This window comes from Anopheles moucheti, chromosome 3 (genome assembly GCF_943734755.1).
Source record: "Anopheles moucheti chromosome 3, idAnoMoucSN_F20_07, whole genome shotgun sequence".
NCBI lineage: Eukaryota > Metazoa > Arthropoda > Insecta > Diptera > Culicidae > Anopheles > Anopheles moucheti.
In genome coordinates this window covers 64,063,694-64,084,038 of record NC_069141.1, presented here as the reverse complement: position 1 = coordinate 64,084,038, position 20,345 = coordinate 64,063,694, and the positions used below count along the sequence as shown (strand labels likewise).

At 47.9% G+C, this 20,345-nt stretch overlaps 1 protein-coding gene across 1 annotated transcript in view; it reads left to right on the top strand.

Moving 5' to 3' along the window:
• Positions 1–3,077: 3,077 nt before the first annotated feature.
• LOC128302573 (transcription factor btd-like) overlaps positions 3,078–20,345 on the top strand; it is a 62,889-nt gene continuing 45,621 nt past the window's right edge. Inside the window, exon 1 of the mRNA XM_053039422.1 lies at positions 3,078–3,905. Within this exon, the coding sequence (XP_052895382.1) occupies positions 3,404–3,905 (502 nt within the window). The 5' untranslated portion in view covers positions 3,078–3,403. The remainder of the gene's footprint in view (positions 3,906–20,345) is intronic.

The window sequence follows — 20,345 nt, the reverse complement described above, 5'->3', positions numbered from 1 at the left end:
ACAGTTCATTCATAACGGTGCTGCCGCGTGAGAGCATAACTGTGAGAGAAATGCGATGTTGGAGAGAAACACGCCGAAACATTCGTTGTTCGTTCGAGAAGAAACAACAAAAAACCCAACAGGCACGAACAGGATCAAGAGGAATGAAAAAAGGATGCACGCAGATAGGAATAAGATATCAACAATGGAGCGCTCGTACGTGGCACACGTCAGCCGGATGTAAAGCGGTCCGCAACGCAGGGCGAGATCGCACCAGGCCCGGCATTTGTGGCGGCGAGAATGAAACAGCACGGTTCCGGTTAAGGCCGTCTGCCGTAGGAAATGAAAGAACCCACCGAAGCATAAAGCATAAACTATGCACGCAACATAGGGTGACCAGCCGCGGGGCCCAGCGTTGGTGCGTTTCGTGAAGGGGAAATTCGAACCCGAACCGAACGGCCGAACGGCCGACACACTGTGAGGCTTCATCAAAGCATCGCTCGCTGTTGCTGCCGTACCATTTGTTGCGTTATGTTGGCTTTACGCTGGATGTTGGTGTTGGTAGACCAACGTGTTGCTGGTTGCGAACACGGTAGGTTCTGCAACTTGCATGCAACATCAGCACCCGTCAGCAGCACGCACTTGTTCGCGCGCACGAACCCTCAACGTCGGGCGCGCGCACACAGACGCACCCGTTCGGGTGCCGAACGTTGCGTGGCGGCAAAAGGAGCCGCGCGGCAGCAGAACCGAACGGCAAAAAGGATGTGCCGTGTTCGGGTTCGGGTTCGGGTCCGGAATGTTCGGTTTCATAAATGCAACCACACGGCGCCGGCCAGGATTCAAACGCCCTCGACGGTTCGTACAGTGCGGTTGTCGCGCCGATACTTTTTTCTCTCTCGTATCACTCTTGTATCAACTTTTTTCCTGTTTTTGTGTACATTTACATTTTGACACGGACTCGGTGTCGGCCCTTTTCCCCTGTTTCCTTTTCGGGTCTACTACCAGCCTACTGCTACTTAAAACTGTTCGCTGTCATCTGTCACGTGCGGTGCGTGTTGTGCATAGTGTGCGCTTTGTTTTTGCTCGTTAGTGTTTCCGCCTTTCACTACTCTTCTTCCTGCTGTCAACGGGCTGGCCGGCAGCTCTACCCAACAGCCGTAACATCCCGTTGGGTGTATGTATGGGGCGGAATAAGCACGGTCAGCAAATGCAACAGTGCAACATCAATTGGTGGTGATTGACGCAAAGCATAGAATCTCGATTCGATTCTACCATCCGCAGTGTTAGACGTGAATAAAGCAATCCAGTGACCGTTGGCTTGAGCAATGTGCGCTAGTAGCAGTGCGAACGTTATCGCGTGTTTGGTGTCGTTTCGGTTTTACTCCATTTCGTCGGAGTTTCGGATGAGTTTTTGAGTGCAGTTTTGGTGTATGTGCCTGCTTCGCGTCATCGCATCAGTCGCGGTTCCTTTGTGAACCCCTCCCCGGGGGTAGAGGATAGCGCAAGCGGAAGTATTCTAATGCTGTGTCACGACGGTTCGCGATACCGTCCGGGTTGGTTTCGCACGGTGACGCACGGGACAGCCCACCGAATGCCACAGTAACCGCCATGAACTAGGATAGCGGTACGCCTTTTCGTCGCTACTATCGGTCGTCCACTTCTCACTCTCTGATCACCCCGAACTGTCCGCCTTCAAGCGTGGGTGCCAAAGTTCTGTGGCCAGTTCTGTGGCCATTTCTCTGCTGTAACGTGACAGTGTGAAGTTGACTGTGACTGTACTTTTCTGCACCTTCACCGAGCCTGCTCTACCCTGTGCTCGGGTTTTCCGCTCAGGACGACCGATCCGACGAACTTTACTTAAAGCTAACAGCTCTGTGCTTATCTCGTGCGCTTCTGTCGCAAGCAAAGTTTCGTCTGTCCTCTGTACGTCTGTCAGTGTAAGCTGGAACTCTGAGCCACCTGTTCGGGAAAACGGTCAAACTGAAGATTCCGCACCGTTCCCTGCAATCGCAGCAATAGGATTAAAGCAGCAAGAAAGGCAGACGCCGTATCGCACAATTCATTCCGCGCCCAGCGGTAAAACCGAAAAGCAATAAGGAAGAAAAGCAATAAAAGCCGTTCAAGCAATAGCAAACCGCAGGTGAAGTGCGGTTGCCGAAGAAGTAGTTGGGCTGGTTCCGATCGATTCCGGTGGCAGTGGTTTCGCTGCGAATCGAATAAATCCGACCGTCGGTATCCGGCATGAGTCGTCCGGCATCGAGACAGCCAGCGGTTCCTTGGATGAAGCAGCATGTCTAAGGTGCACCACTCGGTCGGGTGAAATTTGTGTTTTGTGTGAGCTGTGGCCTTTTCCGTTGGTTTTATTAGAATTTTCGGGGCCCCGTAATGCAAGCGCCCCCGTTGTGGATGGTACGGGCATCCTTTGCCGATGGACTCTAACTGCTACGGATTACTACATACTACTACTACCAGGCACTACTCTTACGATCGGTTGTTTGTGTTTCATCGGGAGTGGAAACGGTGTCAATTTTACGTGCGTCTCGTTCGTATTTGCACGAAACTTGTGCTGGTGATTGTGTTCTGTTTTCACGCGTCAGTTTCAAAACTAAACATTGCTAAAACCCCCGTGCCCGGCGTTAAGTGTTTGCGACCAAACTAGCCGAGCGCCTGGGCTAAAGTTACTGGCAGCGACTGCAATTCTTCACTGCCCATCCGCAGTGTGCACGTGCTCGACCCTCGTTGCCGCGTTCCCAAACGATTCCAGCCAATTCTTCACTGCTCTGCCCCGGGATGAAAGTGGCGCTTTGGTATCTGTGTCACGTTCTGGCGTAAAATTTATTCCATCCTTCGGTGCATGGAAGAGGCGTCCGTATTCTCCTGAGCAATCCCACTCGCAGTCCCAAGCACGTACGGTGTTGTGCAGGATATAAAAGTGGATGTAGCTTTAGGTCTTGTTGTGAGCACAATTGAGAAAACCAGTCGCCCCACTAAAAGGGCGAACAGAAGGTGAGACAAAATCAACAGACGCCAACAATTGTTGGCAGCAGCCCGGTGAATACTGTTGCAGTTTTGGGAAGGAACGGAAGAAACCAGCTTCGAAGTCTATCGGTTTGCGAAAGTGGCCATGCAACCAGTAGTATTGATTTACGCCTGTTGGTCGTGAGATAAAACACGAATCGGTACAATCCGGTGTCCACGTCATGAACCACCGGAACCGGCCGTCAGGAGGGCACTGATCGGCAATCGATGCACTTGCACTTGCTGGCAGCAGTATTTAGAAGTACCTGAACGTAATCCTTACGCGACTCGAGTTCATTTCCTCGACGTTGATCACACGACAACACACGGACAGGGCTGTTAAGTTTCCCTTGAATCCAGTTTCCATTGAACTTCGGACACGCACACGCCTACTCAGCACCTCAAAATGCCCCGCTGCTTGATGGCGAAAAAATGGAAAGCCTATCCGTGGCCCGACCGAGCGGAAGAACAGCCGACCGCAGAACAGCAAGAATTGGACTCGACAACCTCCACGACCACCGGCACTAGCAGTCCACTACACGCGGCACCACCATCTTCACCAACCACGGTGGAACGCACCGGGAGTAGTAGTAGTAGTAGTAGTAGTAGTGGTAGCAACAACGATACAACCAGCACACCCAGCACGGCCGCGACGGTTGCGCCTGAATGTAGTCAACCGCAGGGCACGCTCCAAAGCTCGGCCGAGCTCGTGGAGGAGGATGAAGAAATTGACGTTGTGGGTGATTCGCCGGCGGCGGCAACGGCCACCGCGGCCAGCAGCAAGTCCACCGGCAGCACGGTAGCCACCTGTTGGGGTCCATCCTCGCCGACTGCCGGTGCAACGGCACCGAGTCCACCGCCCCACTCACCGGAAGCGGCCACGCGCGAGTCAACCATCCTGTACAATGGTGAGTTGTTGCGTTTCCCGTTTTCATGTTGTTATCGTTATCGCGCCCCGGGGGAAAGGTGCGTGCGAGCGTTCGCATGTATCGTCGACGACGGTCACCGCTAGTTGCTCCGTTTAATTGGGATTAGCTAATGGGCAGCACCGACCGGACGACTCTGGGTGGCGTCCCCACAAACATGGGCTTGCATGGTGCACGTGCCTTGAATTGGTAACGATTTTCCCCCGGGTGCTGATATCCTGTAAGCCACACGAGAGGGAGTGTGAGTGAGTGGGCCGGCACTGGTTTTTGTTGGCGGTCCGCAGAAGTGGCAAAAGAAAGCATCCACGAAAGTAAGCGTAAAACGAAACGTTAAAGTGAACGGGTCTCTTCTGGCGTTCTGGCCTGTGTCCCCGTGTTGCGCACGCGGTTCTAACATAATTCTAACTTTGTGTAATCTGCTGTTGATGGTTAAAGTGATACGCATTACAATGCTAATGCGACATTTTCGTCCGTCGCCGGCATTTGGGGGATGGCGTTTTTCGGCGTTCGGATTGCGTGCGCGCTCGGACGTTTGTGGTCATGTGAAACAAGCGACAGCTAACGCGCAAGGGACGGACAGTGTTTGTTCGGGGATTAAAGGATTACAAATGTTTGATTAGAAGAATGGTTTGCTTAAGGGTGTCGTTTTGTTGCTACCGTTGTACGCGATCGTGGCGATTAAGAACAATTTGTTCTTTGCAGCGATAATGCTTTTGAAAAAGTCATAAAAATTTTAAAAAACAGAGGAATTTTGTGATGTTTTAAAGCGTTTTTTTTCTTCTGTTTTTAATATAAATGCCTCAACTTTCGACGTGTTCAATGAGTTGTGGTATCGATGCTCAACACCTCTCCATTCCACCCAATTTAATTTCACCCGAGAGTGTAATGAAAAAATCACATCAAATTCCATTGACCACCAAACGCCAAAATGGCACCCCTGCCCGATTTGCCATTTCCGGAAACGTAAACATAATCAAAATCAAAACCACGTAGCCATTGCGCCCAATTCCCGAACGGGCCGAACGGGCATTGGTGTCCCCAATTTTGTGTGTTGCATCATCCCCCGGGAGCTGACCGGGATAACGAAATAGAGTTTTGATATTTTTCGGTCCAAACCGGTCTGGGTTTGGGATCCTTCCATAAAAAAAAACCGGGTAAGCATTGGATTTTCAGCCCCCACCCGGGGTGTGGTGGCTCATTTTCATTAACACGCACTTTCTCCCCCCACACAGAGAGAGAGGGATAAAGAGAGAGAAAAAAAACAGAACAGCATAAAGTGGCAACAGCGGACAAAACCAAACATTTATTCTACCACTGCCACCTCACGGTACCGGCGTGAGGGGCCGCAGCAGCAAGAAACACATCCTTGAACTCCTTTTCAGGACAGTGGCCGAGCGGGGTTTGCCCGGGTAGGCAATAAAACCGGAAATAAAGCAGCAGAATTTAAAAGCATCCACGTTCGCCGGCGGGATTAGGCTGGCCGGCGAGTTGCAGTCAGCTTAAAGGGAAAAATGCTTACCGTCTTTTTCCCAACTGCTAAGCACGACGATGGCGATGATGGCGAATGGTGATGATGGTCCGGACGAGACCTGGACGTGTTGTGTGTTTTTTTTTTATTTTTGCGGGGGATAAGAAAGAATTCCCCAAACAAGAACGCGTGCTCGAAGAAAGCGCCCGCTGCGGCACAGCGATCGAGTGCGGGTGAGTTTTCTTTTATGGAAAATTGGAAATTCGCAATCGGCAGTCGGCCGTAGTCGGCGATGGAGCGACTCAAATGAAGTGAAAGGTTCAGTTCATTTGCGCTGTGTGCGCTCGAAAGTTTAAGACCGAATCGCGGGACGCAGTGTTTTGCGAAGAATTCCGGGCAAAGGCGCTAAGATGGCTGTGGACGGCTGGGCGTTGAAATGTTGACTGCTTTTATTGTTATTCTGGCCCTTCTGCTGCTAATGGCCGAATACGGAATAGTATTAGGTAGGAATGAAAGTCGTCCAACGAGCTCTCGCCGTGCTTCCGCCCTGTCTGCCATCGGGAGCGAATGCGAATTGAATGTGATGCTGGTCTCCGGCTGCTTCCAGTGACCGTCTCTATTCCTGCTGCTGTCCGTGCACGTCAGCCCGGCCCATTCCGGTGGGGTCATTCAAGCTGACCGTAGTGGCCAAGATGGTCCGACGAAACAACGGTGCAAGTGGCGGGGAACGAAACGGTATCAAATATCCAATTATGTTTGCGTCATCTTGTTATACATTCTGGCGACTTTATGTCTATTAAGGGACCCATATAACAGGTCTCCCAAATGGTTTGGGTGATTCCAGAGTGCTGCCCCGCCGCCGCCGCCGCCGTTTTTCCCCAACGGCGTTCCCCGTGCGTGGATTTCCCTCGGTTTATAGTGGATGGCAAATGTTGTTGAAACTACTCAAACTACGATCACATTAGCTGTTGCGATTTTTCCACCACGACCAGGGCCGTGGGTCGTGATCGTTCCTTCGGTGATTCGGTGATTTTGTGAAAACAGTAATGGTTTGGGGCATTACTCCATCTGCACACCCTTTTCTTTAGCGCGTCTCCCGTCTCGCTGTTGCGTTGGAAATGGCAGATTTCCATTTCCTTTCGAAGCGTCCACATGGGACCATGGGTGGACATTTTCTTTGCAACGAAAAAAAGCAAAGGAAAACATAAAGGTTTGTTTTCTTTGGTGTGGTTCTTCACATTCCACGCCGAAAAAAAAAAACTACGCATCGCAGCACGTGAAAATGGGAAAAACATTTTCCACCGGCAGGGGTAAATGGGTAGCACTGCTACATTGGCAGCAAATTATGGTGCGACGTGCATCCGCAGTCATACGTGACAGTTGGACATGGCGCGAGCCAACGATACGATCTGGTCCCCGGTCCATATTTGATAATGGGTTAGGAATTGAAGCGTGTAGAAGAAGTGTAAATGAAGCACGGTATTTGAAGAAGTTCGAACACAATCGATGCCTCCTTGATACACCTCTGTCACTTTGACATATCTCAACTGCGGTGGGAAAAGAAATGCGCGTTGTAGCAAATTGCATACCTTTAGGCGCATAATCTTTAGCGCACGATTCGACATAATAAAAGCACCAGTGGCAAAGGGCACTTTGCAAACACTTTAATTAAATACCATCCTATCCGGTGCTGCAGAATATTGAATAAAAACAATTATCCGACAGGGGAAATGTGCAATCGATAGTAGTGAAAGTAATTCGGTGCGGGGGAAATGGGCAACCTCCGTACACAAAAACACCAACACCGTCAGCGGTGCATTCCCGTTTATTGTCACCGTACCGAGGTGAAAAAGGGCAAAGTGGCCGATAGGGTAGAATGGATTAAAAAATCAATAAAAACAGAAATTCTGTTCACATCCCCCCCCGCAACCGCAGAGTGCGCAGAGAGATGGAATGCAAGAAAGCATTCCGAAGCGGCAGTGGGCAAAAATCAATTTCATATTCGCAATTCCGCTCTCGATGCTTGTTCCACTTATCAATGCATAAAATATGCAAATCGAACCAAAATCCAAATAAATTTACACCCTCCCCCCCTCATGTGTTTCCTCCCCCCCCCCCCCCCACCTATCCACCCTCCCCCTGGAATCGAGTTCTAGCGGCGGGCGTCTGTTTTTCAGATTCCTTTCACGCTGATGCGATTTATCGCACACTGTCGGTCGTTTTTGTTCCATTTTTTTTTTGCACCAGCACCCGCTATTTTTCAATGATTTTCCACCGATTGACGTTCGGCAGTCATTTGTGCGCTGTGCCAGGGTGCCATTTAGCTCGTTCTTTTCTCTCTCTCTCTCTTCCTCCCTATTGCAGCATTGTGGGTGGTGATAATGCAGCGATTTTACGATTGGCGCGCCACTCGACGGCAAAAGTGCTGCAGTTGTCTCGGTGCGGAAAATCACTCGAACGGAAAGTCGGAAAATCTGCATTCTTATGACCACCTTCGCCCCATAATCATTGTTGAGCAACAATAAAAAAAAGGAAAATGCAAAGGGAAGTGCAAAGTGTCTGCGGAGATGACGGATTAACGGACGGTGGATGAATTTATGGTTTCTGGTTCTGTTGTTTTTCCCACCGTTCGTTCCGGCGTTCCGGCGGTTTTTTGTTTTCCCCCAGCCGAGCTTTTCTTCCCAAAGGGTAGCGTGCAGTGAAGGGACTGGGGATATTCACTTGGCAATGGCTTCTGCTTTTGTAAGACCCTAGTTTGGGGTGGAGAAGTGAGCAAATAGGACAGTTTGCCAGACGCTTTTGCTGCACTGGGCATTGTTGGACAGTGCCGTTGCACTGTGTTGCTGCAGTTGATTTAATGACCGTAATGTGCTGCGTCTGGATAATGACAATCATTTCCCACACACACACACACACACACATACAATGAAAAGAAAATATGAGGAAAAAATGGTGGTTAAATGGTACAAAAATGTGTGGCCTGTGTCCCTCTTTTTTAAGCGCATAATATTCGTATGCCTTCCGTCACGGCGTGCACTTGGCGAAGGTAAAACATTCACGCCAATCGATCCATATCGAATAAATCGATTTCGACATACACCGCAACGAAACATTCTTCGCACGCACTCTGACCCATCGGTAAGAGGAATGAAATTATGTTCGAATGGTGTTCGCTGGTACCGTGGTCTGCTGCACCCATCACGGTGCGGAGGATTTTTTTTTTTTGGTATTTAATCGCGGAAATTGACAACGATAACCCCCAGCGGGACGTTGGATGGTCGCGACTGCCTGCAGCAAACCATGTGTGGCACAGGTTGTCCATTTCCCTCGTTGCATAATCGATTCAATGTGGAGCGATCGATGAAATGGCTTGTGTGTGATTTTTTGTAACATACGTTGCTTTTGTGCTGTTGCACTCCAAGAACGTTTCCAAGAAGATCAGTTGGGTGTGGGGAAGCAACAGTTCAAACCGGAAGCATGGAATTAGTTGAAATATTCAAACGAGCAGTCGACCCATAGTTCATTGGTGTTGGCTAATTGATCAATTTGTGGTGAAGGGATGGTAATTTTATAAGAACAATAGTAATAAAGTTGAATATTTTTAAGCAGAAATGATTAATTGCTTTATCAGTGAATTTGATTTTCATTTTAAATAAATTTTAACACTCAATTGAATAAATAAAACAGTGTACAGGCTGTGCCCGAGATACGCTATTCCTTATATAAGCAGATTCTTGGAAATGCTTATTGGAGCAGATTTTTGGAAATTTGACAGTTGAATTAATTTATGGCACAAAATCTAAACAAGAAGGTGAAACATTTGTTGAAAATACATTGCTATTACATAAAAAAAATTAGTTTTTAATTATTGTTTTTTTTTTAAACAGTCGTTAGAATTGCTGAAAAAATGAAGTTCACATAAAGAAGTCAACTCTGCAACTTTGCAATATAAACAAATATGTATCAAGATTCTATTTACGAGGACTATCGATTAAGCGCCAATATATTACAATGAATGTAGCACAAAAGTACACAAATCGTACAATTTTCATACCTTTTTATTACAATAAAAATATAATAACATTAAAAAAATTTTTTTTTACAAAAAAAAATGATTTGATACTTTACAAAACCTAGTAAATTGAAGATGAAACAATAAAATAAGAAACATTCAAAAACATCATATTACAGCAGAACCTCCCGTTTCATAATCCTTCAAAAGGATCGCTTCATTAGCACCTTCTGGTTAGAATCAATTAAAGAACCATTTTCAATCGATCACTCGTGGCAAAAAGCTGTGGTATCCCAACGCTCGCCGAACGGTTGCGCCTCCATTCCATTAGCAATCCATTTCGTGGCCAAGCACCTCGGAAGCGCTCGGAGCACGATCGCTAATTATTGTCATCCAATTGGTAATAAAATATTAATAGAACATTGCAAACGGAACACGTTGCACCGAGCACCGTTGCACTGCACTCATTAGTGTGTGATTGCAGTGTGGAGACGATGGGGAATGCTGCCCGGCTGCTCGAATGCCACCTCCAATCAAGCACGGCCGCACCACACTTTCGCATACTTAAAACAAGGCTGCCGGTTGTTTATAATTACTATCAGTATTCGGTCGGCCGGCAGCGTCCCGGAGGTTTCCGGCCATAGATACGGAGCCGTGCGTGGAGTGCGCGCACAAATTGTATCCCGCATCTCAAGTGGATGTGTAGACACTGTAGCACCGTGGGCAACCGTGGGGGAGGTGATAGAGGGCCACGAAAAAAAAGGGGACGAGAATACATGCAACACGATGCTTGCGTTTGGTTATTTACGAGCCCGGTGGAGATCTGCTACTCTTCTGGCAGCATTCATTCTTTGCTCGTTATTAAATCGATTTACGCCCGCTGAGTTTCGCGCTCGAGCTGCAATCGATGATGCTCCAGTAGTGTGTCAGGTATTCAACCTGCCGATCGTTTGCCCTCAATTCTGGCGTGGCCCACCGAAAGGAGTGGAGGAGTTCCACAACGAGGTGCAAACGACCGCGTCCAGTTGAAGGTGAAAGTAAAACACGGGGCAGACTGGGCCAGACAAAACCCGTGCGTCCGTGTTCGACGAGGGAAATTTTGCATTTTTTATTAAAAACCAACCCCCAACCACCCCCACACCCCCAACCAAACCCTTGATCCGATGATGTCCAACATCGAAAGGTTATCCCGGTTTTTTTGTTTCATTTGTTGTTGCTGGAATTTGCATTCTTTGCGATGATGTCCGACGGTACGTTCAATGTTTTTCGCATCGCGCATTCATTGATTTCGTCGCCGGAGCAACATCGAGAGGGGAGACAGCGATGTTTGTCTGCTCCGCTCGCGCTTTCGGTCGCCGTAAAGCGGAACCATGTTCTGGATGGTCTTTTTTTTTTGCACCGTAACTGTGGCGATGGCGAAATTTGTCTGCTTTAGTTAATTTTAATTTAATTTTCACGTACAATGCTAACGCCAGCGTTGGGACGGGATGTCCGTGTGGAATACTGTTCGCTGCCCGCAAGAGGGATGCTCTGTTTGCTGGACCAATAAAGTGATCCTTCATGCGTGGCAGAAAAAAGGGGGGACCACATCTGAAATGGTGTTGGAAAAGGACGAGACTGTAAAAAAGGGAGTAAAAAAAACACGAAATGCTGACGTTGTTGTATTGACGGGAGTGTTTTTTCGTTGGCGTCATTTCTCTCCTTTGCTCCAGTCGGATACGCGCAGCATCGAATTGAATTGATCTCGTGCAAACAGGGGTGGTGGTAGTGTTCATGCATTATTACGATGATTATTGCTGTCATTTTGGGTGCGCACCAGCACACTCATCCCAATTCTTCCCTCCAGTCGGGGCCGTAGTTTTGTCGCCGTTTTTGGCTTCATGATTTATTTCTTCGCTGTTCGCTTCCCGCATCGTACACAAATCCCTACCCAACGGTGTGCCGATTTTGAAAAGAATCCGTATTTCCGCGAGGTGACCCCCACTCGGTGCATCCAGGCCCTCCCACCCCCCGAAAGGTTCCCTCATACATCGGCCAGAAACGTCTCGCCATCGTGCAGGGCTGGTCCGGTCTCATTTCCATTTACTTTCCGGCGATCGGCGATCCTTCCCGCGCCCCCCCAACAGGGGTGGGTGCGTCCGAGTGGCATCGTTAACAAAATCAGATCCGGATCCCGCACGGTACGGCAATCCGCAGCACGACCGGAACAACAAACCGTTCGGACAAGATAATTTATGCTATAAATAATTCCACAATCGGTAAATCTCTCCTCGTGCTCCTTCACCGTTGGACCGGACCGGTTGGGTTTTGTTCTAGCTGCTTCGGGTATTTTTTTTTTGCTGTTGCTGTTGTGCATCACGGATTTAGAGGATAGGTGGATTTTTGTCCTTTGTCGTGGGTGGGTCAGTAGAAAAAAAAAACAGAAGGAAGGAATACGTTTTTGTGCGTGTGTGTGTGTTATTATTTTTATGCTTTGTCAGAACATTCCACACGGTTCGTTGGGTGTTTTGTGCTGGCTGATGATCACGATAGGGATAAGGGAGCAAAAATTGGCCATCAAAAGCCATGCGTGAATCCTTCCACGAGGGAGTGGAAGTGGCGTTTTTTTGGGAAATTTAATCTTGCTACTAAAACCTTTAACATTCAAGTTGGAATTATTTAAAGATACACCCTGTATAATGCTACACTAGAATAATAGCTTTTATATGAGCATTTAAAAGGGAATATTAGGAAATAAACAGTACGAGAAAAATGCTCTAAATTGCAATGCAAAAGGTTTTTTTTACATCCCAAGCAAGTGACAGTTTTATAAAGTAGCTAATTTAATGAGCCATTTAAATATATATATTCCGTCGGAGCATGACTGCCGGGAGGGGGTAAACACTTTTCCTTATTTGGAATGATAAATATGGCAGGACCCGGGATAAGGGAAAACAATCATGACCATCATCTATTTCAACTCACGTCCCTGCTGCGGCGTGTCCCCCCGGAACGGATGCGGCAGGCAACCCCGGGGGTACCCGGAAATGTCAACCCGTTTCAGTCAATACTTTCGGGTCCTTGAAACGGGAAGGACACATTCGTAGCCACTCGAGCGAAACACCTAAAAATGGTGTTTTAAAAAATGAAACGCTGCAACCAGCCGCTGACGAGTCGATTGTGCTTTGCTTTGTTTTGTTTCATGTTCACCAACTCCTGTCATTAGAATTTCGGCTCCAGGGAAACGGTCAACCCTGCAGCGAAAAAGGGCAGCAAAAACCGGTCCGGATGCGGAAGAAGCGAAAGTTGCGCAGGAAGGAAGTTCGGACCAAAGCGAAGGATTGTCGCCTTTGTCGGCTCCTGTTGCCTTTTGCTTCCGACTGACGTTGGCCGATTGGGGTGGTGCGGGTGGTGGTTTGGGTGACGAAAATAATCGATCCGAACGCAACAGCGTGGGGGGTTTTGGGCGGCAAAAAAGGGTTTTCCCCAAAGATAAAGAACGTGCGATAAAAAGCAGTTGGTCATAACCATAACCATAAATCCCGTCACTTGCGTCACCTTCCCGAGTGTGTGTGTGTGTGTGCACCGGTGTGCAACTGGGACACGGTGGACAGAACGTTCCAATCTTCCGGTGTGGGTGATGGTGGCTCTTTAAGATTGGGTGTGTAGGGCTGATGTAACCGTAATTCCTCTCTCTCTCCTAAAATCATACCATAAGGGACAAAGCAAAACCGGAACAACCGGATTGCTCATTGCAGTGCTCGGGCTTGATGAGCCAACAAGTGAAAAATACCGGAAGCCTGTGAGATGGTCTTTCGTTGCTTTTCTTGCATGTTAAAATTGTAAGGATTTTTACGTCAGTTTGATAACCACCGATGCAAAAGTGAAAATGCGCGAGTAATGCTGGTACTACGACGAGATGGGACTAACAGCATTTGAAGGAGTATATCCTTCCGATACTATCCGTCCGGGTCTCTTCTGCAGTCGGTTGCCTTTGGACGGTGTTGATCGTTTGCTGGGATTGGAATCGAGGACCCTCTCACTCACATGCTCCTTATCGTTCCCATCCCTATCTCGCAGGTCCCCCCGTGGGACTTATGGGACTCCGAAGTTTTTCCATCGCCTTTGTCACCATCGGGTGGGTCCCGGGTGCAATCAGTACGAACATGGAACACCCTCCACGTTGAATAATTTAAGCTTCTTATGAGGATTAATACCCTTCCCTATATCGTGCACACGGGCGGCGCAAATCGTCATGTAGGTGGCCCGATAGCACTCCCGCGCAGGACCTGAAGGAATCGAGGGAAGTTTTTCCCTCGCACGCTTGGACAACTGGTCACCATCGGTGGTGCATCGGCATGGGACAGGGCAGTAAGAAAACATTTCACACTAAGCTGCCGAGCAGGGTTTCCCGCTCCCGAACCTGCCACCCGGTCCCGGATTTTGTACGCCAACCAGTGAGGCGAAACGGTTGTGAGTCCGCCTCTCTCTCTCTCTGTGTTTGCTTGCTGCAAGAATGCGATCCGTAATTTTAGTTTTGTGAATCATTAAAAATTCATAAAATTTTATCGCAACTGTTCATGCATGGGCCCGCAAAGACGAATTTATTGCTGTTTCGGGTTGAGTTTTTGTGAATTTTTACGACGCACTTGTGTGGCTTACCCCCCTGGCGGGGAGTGGCGGGATCTTGCCGGAACCTGTGCTATCTGGACGGTGCCATGCGATTGCATACATTTAGGCTCGCACGGTAAAAGGGAGTTGTGTATCATTTAGGCGTCCAGCTGAGGTTCACAGGACTTTTGAGGTTGATCAAATAGTACCTTTTAAAAAGGGCGGCGATGTGGCTAAAAATAATAATTATTAATTGTTTTGTTGGAGTTTTATGAAGAAATTTTGTTTTTTAATGCGCGTAGCGCGGATAGTGATTGAATCTGTATTTAAAATTGGAATAATTAATCAAACATTACTAGTCAGTTTTGACTGATACGTGTCTGATATGTTTTTTGGAATTAAACAATTCTACCGTAATTGATGTATTGCCTTAAAATATATTAGTGCTTTGTACTTATAAAAATACTTAAAACATTATGCAGGCATTACAAGTTGTTCGTAAAGGGACCTTCAATATTTAAAAAAACGCCTTAAACGCTGGATAGTTCTATTGCTCCGAATTCTCATTTTGTTAAAAACGTTTGCAGTTTGTGTAAATTAATTATTCATGCAAATGATAAATTCTTTTCGAAATAAAAAAAGCTACTTAGAAAATCCAATGCATTCCCAGTAAAACACTGATTGATATTGTTTGCAATTAGTTCGCCCCTTTTTTTTTTGGGCCGTGCGGTGTTTGCCCAAAAGCTAAGCATTCGGTCAAATGAAAGCGTACAGGCGGCCCTCATTCGTACAATTCGATTTACACGATTTGTACGTGCCTGCATGTTTTACGCTGATTAAAGATTCCTTTTAATTATCGCCCGACAATCGACCCCTTGTCGGCAGCATCGACACCATTAGATGGCAGGTGTGGCAGGTGCCGGTTGGTGTGAACGGTTTTGCAGAAGGATTAAACCCGAAGGGGGCTGAATGTTTGCCGTGTCCGAAAGGAAGCGACGGCCTGTTAGGATGCATTTGAGAGCAGCAAAACAGAGCAAAAAAAAAATCTAAACAGAAATGACAACAACAAAAAAACACCCAAATCCGGAAGATAAAAGGACACTAGCCGTGCGTGACTGCACTCCAAAATCGTCACCGTGATTTGCTGTGCAAGACGAGCAGGAATTTGTTCGCAACATCGGGACTGGCGTTTCATGTTGTCGCCGTTATTTGATTGTTATTTGTGTCGTGTTTCCTTCGCCCGATACATCTCATTGAAGGTGGTAGGTGGTTTTTTTTTCGCATCTCTTACCATCCCTGATGACGACAATCCAGGTTCAATCTCATTAGCGAAAGCGATACTCAGCGTTTGGAGATATCGAACCAGCTCGAAGACAGTGCCCGTGCCTGACTGCGAACGCGCAGGATACAGAAGTTAGCAATAGTTTCTCTGTCTGTCTGAGTGTGTGTGCTTTTTTTTTCTGGTTCCTTTTAAACTCAAATTTCAATCACCCTAAAACGCAACGGGGACAAAGTGTAGCGCACGGTGGGTGCAAAGAATCAAAGGCTCTAAAAGAACAGCCGCCTTTGGCGGAACAGCCTGTCCCGGTTCTAATCAACAGTTCAACGAGTTGGATTGCGCATTTGCCTCGCGTGTCCTCGGTCGCACACCCGGCGTTCGGTGTCATAACACCGGAAGATACCGGAGATCTCTTTGATCTATTATTCGTGTTAATAATTTAAATTCACTCGGCAAGGGGCAATCCCCTCCTTCCCGAAGACCGGAGACGCATACAGGGTGGAATGGGATTTAGGACTCACTTGCGTAGGCTTTACTGCTCGTTCACGGCCGGCTCGGTTAATGCTTGGAGCGGGCGGTGGCGTGAAAGGATTGAAAAACAATCTGCTAATAGATTGGAAATGGAACGAGCTGTGTGCCGGTGTCTATATCTTCGCTCGCTGGAATCCCGAACGTTTCCGTGAACGGTGAACATGAAATGCCGGCAAAAACGAGGGTTTCACAGTAATGGAGGACTGTGTGTGTGGTTTTTTTTGCTCTGCCCGTGTGGCACTGAGCGTGGTTGGATTCCTACTGCCGATGGTCATGGGAAAAGACAGTTCCCGGTTCGATGTGCGTACAGCACACATGGAGTTTAAAATTGATTACATTCAAACGAAAGCGTGGACGCTCCGAGCGGTTTCGTGTGGATACTTTTGATCTGTAGCCGGCAGATACGCGATATATATCCTCGCGAAACCACCGTGTTTGAGGAGCACAGGTTGAATGAAAAATTTAATATGCCCTCACGCAAATGCTACTACGGGTGTGGGTAGCATGCGGAGTGAAGCATGTACCGAGAAGCGATTGAAATTAAATTTGGCACTAATTAACAGCGCGTGGCAACAGGTTGATGGTGTGGTGTGGTGGCGTGCTGGATATCGGGTACGGGTCCGTCCCCGTGAACTGTTGGTGTAAAATTTAATTAAGAGCAAAGGTTGAGGCATGTTGGACTCTGATTGGGTGCGCGTGCGAGCGATACCATGCGAAACGGGCATTGGGTGGAATGTGTTATTTTTTTTTTTGAAATTTGTATTACGTTATCTGTGTAGAAGCTTTGTTTTGCTGATTTATAAATCGAGTGGCGAATTATTGCTGAAAATTATGTCACTTTAACTGTGTAGTGGCGAACACCGTAGTATACACGCGTGTAAAACGAGCAACACTCGCTATCAGCCTAAATGTAGGCAATGTGCGTAGCATCTTGAGCGGAGTTTCAGGCACATAGGATAATATTTTCTTTCTTAAGGGTTTGTTTTAAATTTGGCATGCACAGCTTCAAGCCGAAATGATACACTTTCCGGTAGGCATTTTCCACTACATGTCCATCCACTTACGCAGCCTGACTAGCTCGTGTCTTAAAGCCTAGCCATTATGCTAGGAATATTTTCGTCGATTCGCGCCATGGGATACACGGGCGGTGTGGGAAAGAATTTTTAATCAAATAACTTTTCCACTCCTCGCTCTGCCAATCAACAGACGCCGTCAGACTGACGTTGCTTAGGCTTGGCTCATTGCGTCGGTTCCAGCGACGAAAGGTTTTATCCGACGGTTTGCGAACGTCACGGTGCGGGCAGATTCACTCGGACGATAGGCTTTGACAGTGAAAATTACGAGCCGGAAAATATTCGTTGATTGAGAATAGTTGACGAGGTGCCTGTCGCTTGACATTCGGGTTTTCCCCTATCGCGCTCCCGCCCTGACAGGATTTCTGGACGGGATCCGGGAGCGTGTAGTTTATCTTTTCCGACTTTTTCGAGGTAAAACGTGCACCACCCTGCACTCCGCTTTCCACAGGGCGATAGAATAAACGTTGGTTTGACTTTCTTGAGCGGGTCACCCATTTACCTTCCCCGGTGTAGTCGATCCGGCGTGGTGATGGTGCCCTGACCGAAATACAACCCCTTTTACGTTATTAAAGACACGGTGCGTCGTCGTATTGATGCTTTTAATTGGATGAGTGGAAAGTCATTTGTTAATTTGAGGACGAAGAAAGCCGAAAGGCCCATTGACCCCACCGACACTGGATGGCTCTCCTCGGCACGTCAAACATCTTACTTATCGTATTCGTTCCGGTGTTGCTAAAGTAGGGCATTTTTGGGGACAAACGACGCATGGCATAGAATAGGTGGAATATACGCTACGCGTAACGACACGCAAGTGTCTGTTTGGAGTTGCTCCGCTGAAAGGGGTGACAAACTCATGCGTGAGTATGTGCGGCTTGGGACGTGTGTCGAGTTGAGTATCTTCAAAGTTGAAAGCCTTTAGGCCTCGGGAAAGGTGGGTGCTCTGATTCCTGGCAGAAATTGTTTCATCACGACAGAAGTTTGCGTTTCCCCAGGAGCTGTGTGACTCTCATTAGAAAATTAGGGAGAAAAGCAATTTTCGTCTAACGACCGAAAGTCTTAAGCATGCCCGCCATGTAACGATGAAGCAATCGAGCGTAACATTTTGCAGGTTTATTAAATCCTGCGTTTGGGAGTAATGTTTGTTTTAGAAATTTTATACAAAAATCGTTTTAAAATACAAACAATTGTGCAACCCAGCGCGGAACGCTCCTTTCGGAAGAATTCATCCGTTTTTAATTGAAACTAAACGAAGCTTTTGTGAATCAATCTGTCAGCCTTCATTTCCATTTCATTTCCCAGTGTTACGATGCACAATGGTTCACAATTTAGCCTTTGTTCGTAAATTGGTTCATAAGAGTTGTGGCACAAAAATAGCACCGAATATGGGTTTTAACTACGGTTTGACACTGTTGCCAGTGAAAATGGCGCAAGAAAAGTTTTGCCCTTTTTTTTTTGTTGTTTTGTTTTGTTTTGTTTCATGAAAAGCGATGAATAAAAATTTCATTTCACATCCACCGGGGGTCGCTTTCCGGGGGAGATGTCTCGTACGACTGTACGACTCGTCCTGACTGTACGAGCGGTGGTGCAACAATAGCGCAAGCATCAAACGTCACACGAGATGCGGCTGGGCGCGTTCAGGCATCTCGGTTCTCGGGCATTGGAGTTTTCCAACCCGAAAACCCTGACCTTACAGCTGGACAGCATTCATGACGGGGGGAGTGGGAAGAAAAAGCAAAAAAAAACACAGCAATGGGCTGCAAAACCGAACCATTTCCCTCAGCACAACCCAACACATTAATCAAAATGTATGCTCAATAAGACCACAACAAAGCTCGACCATTTGGGGTTTTTTGTGTCTGGGTGTGTGTCTGTGTGGGTGTTTTTATCATCCCCTTTTTGTTGTTTCCAGTGGAACTCATTTCGGGTGAGGTTTGTGTTTTTCGTTGCTGTGAAAAATAAAAAGCAAACAAAAACAACATGTACCGATGGAGTTTCACCGCCACCGGGGCATGGCTTTCTTGTCGTGGGGCGAAAAGTTGTGCCAAATGCTGGCGGAAATAAGGCTGCGATCGGGGTGGGTTGTCCATGCTCATTCGACACGGGGATTCGTTGTGTTTCCCGGCGCGGACAAACCGCGGCCTTTTGTAGCAGTGAGAATGTGAACAATGGCACCCGCCGATACCGCGAGCGGGAGGGACGCCGGCCGGGATAAAAATGATAACGAGCGCGGGAAAAGGATTCACCGTTTACGGTACATGGGCGAAAGTTCGCTCATTCCTGTGCGGTCAACGGAATGGTTTGGTGCAGAATCGGGAACCCGCTCCTTCCACCTTCGCCGGCCCACCAACAAGCAAAAGTATTACGCTCCACTGAGTCCGTAAAACCGTAAAAAGGGTCAGCCGAAAAACTTCCAACAAGTTAACTCGCTTGTGCGACCGTGCGCGGAACGCGTGGACTCGCGGGTGTGGGTGGGCAGGAAAAGCGAATGATGACGTTCAACTGGAAACGTTTGTTACCGTGGCAAATAACAGGAGCAGCAAACAAAACAATGGTATTATACACGGCACACGCAAACTCCTGCTCGGTTTTTTGGTGGAGTTAAAGGCGTTTCGTAGGGAAAGACCCTTACCACGCTCCACACCCGGGACACAGCCCAGAAAACAACGGTCCGGTCGGGTTCCGGAAGCATCTCATCCGGCAGCTGGTCGCTGGCAGCCTGCCGGAGGTAAAACGGAAACGCTTTCGAACGGCGTCTCGTTGGATTTTCCTTTTTGTTTCTCTCTCTCTCACTCTCTCCCACTCTCACTGTTCCGAGTACGTGTATGCTGCGTGCATACTTTCAGGCGGTTTTGCGGGATACCATCCTCTAGCCGCTGCAGATCATTGGGCCGCAATGTTCATCCTGCCCGTCCAGGTCCGTACCGACCCGGGGTTTGGTCGGTTGGTCGTTCTGCATCAGTGGCAAAAATGGTCCCCCTGACCGCGGTCCCCGGTGGATCCTGGATCCGCTGACCAAACATGGAAAGCAAAACATGAAAAATCCACCCGTCCTCGCTTCGCTGTGCTTGCTTGGACGGGGTTTGACGGAGCGGAAAAATTATGATCACACATGAAGGCACACATGAAGCAACCCCGGCGTAAAGGTAGACCCTGGCGTCAGACGGTACGTGTACGTGTGCAGTCCCGTGGGTTGGTTGGCAGAGACATCTTCTTTTCGCACTTTGCACAATTGCGCCCCTTTTTGCTGGCGTCCATTACGATCGATTTCCGGTATCGTTACATGATTCTTGAACGCTCTGCATGCGAGTTGATTGTGGTGGATTGCCCGCAAATTGTTTAACGGACGATGCACCTTGGGGAAACTTCAAAGATAGTAAGCACTTGGATGTGTGCTTTACTAACACTGCGCGGATTTATTATACTCCACCATTTTGATTTTTTTTGTGAGACGACACAAAGCTTGTTA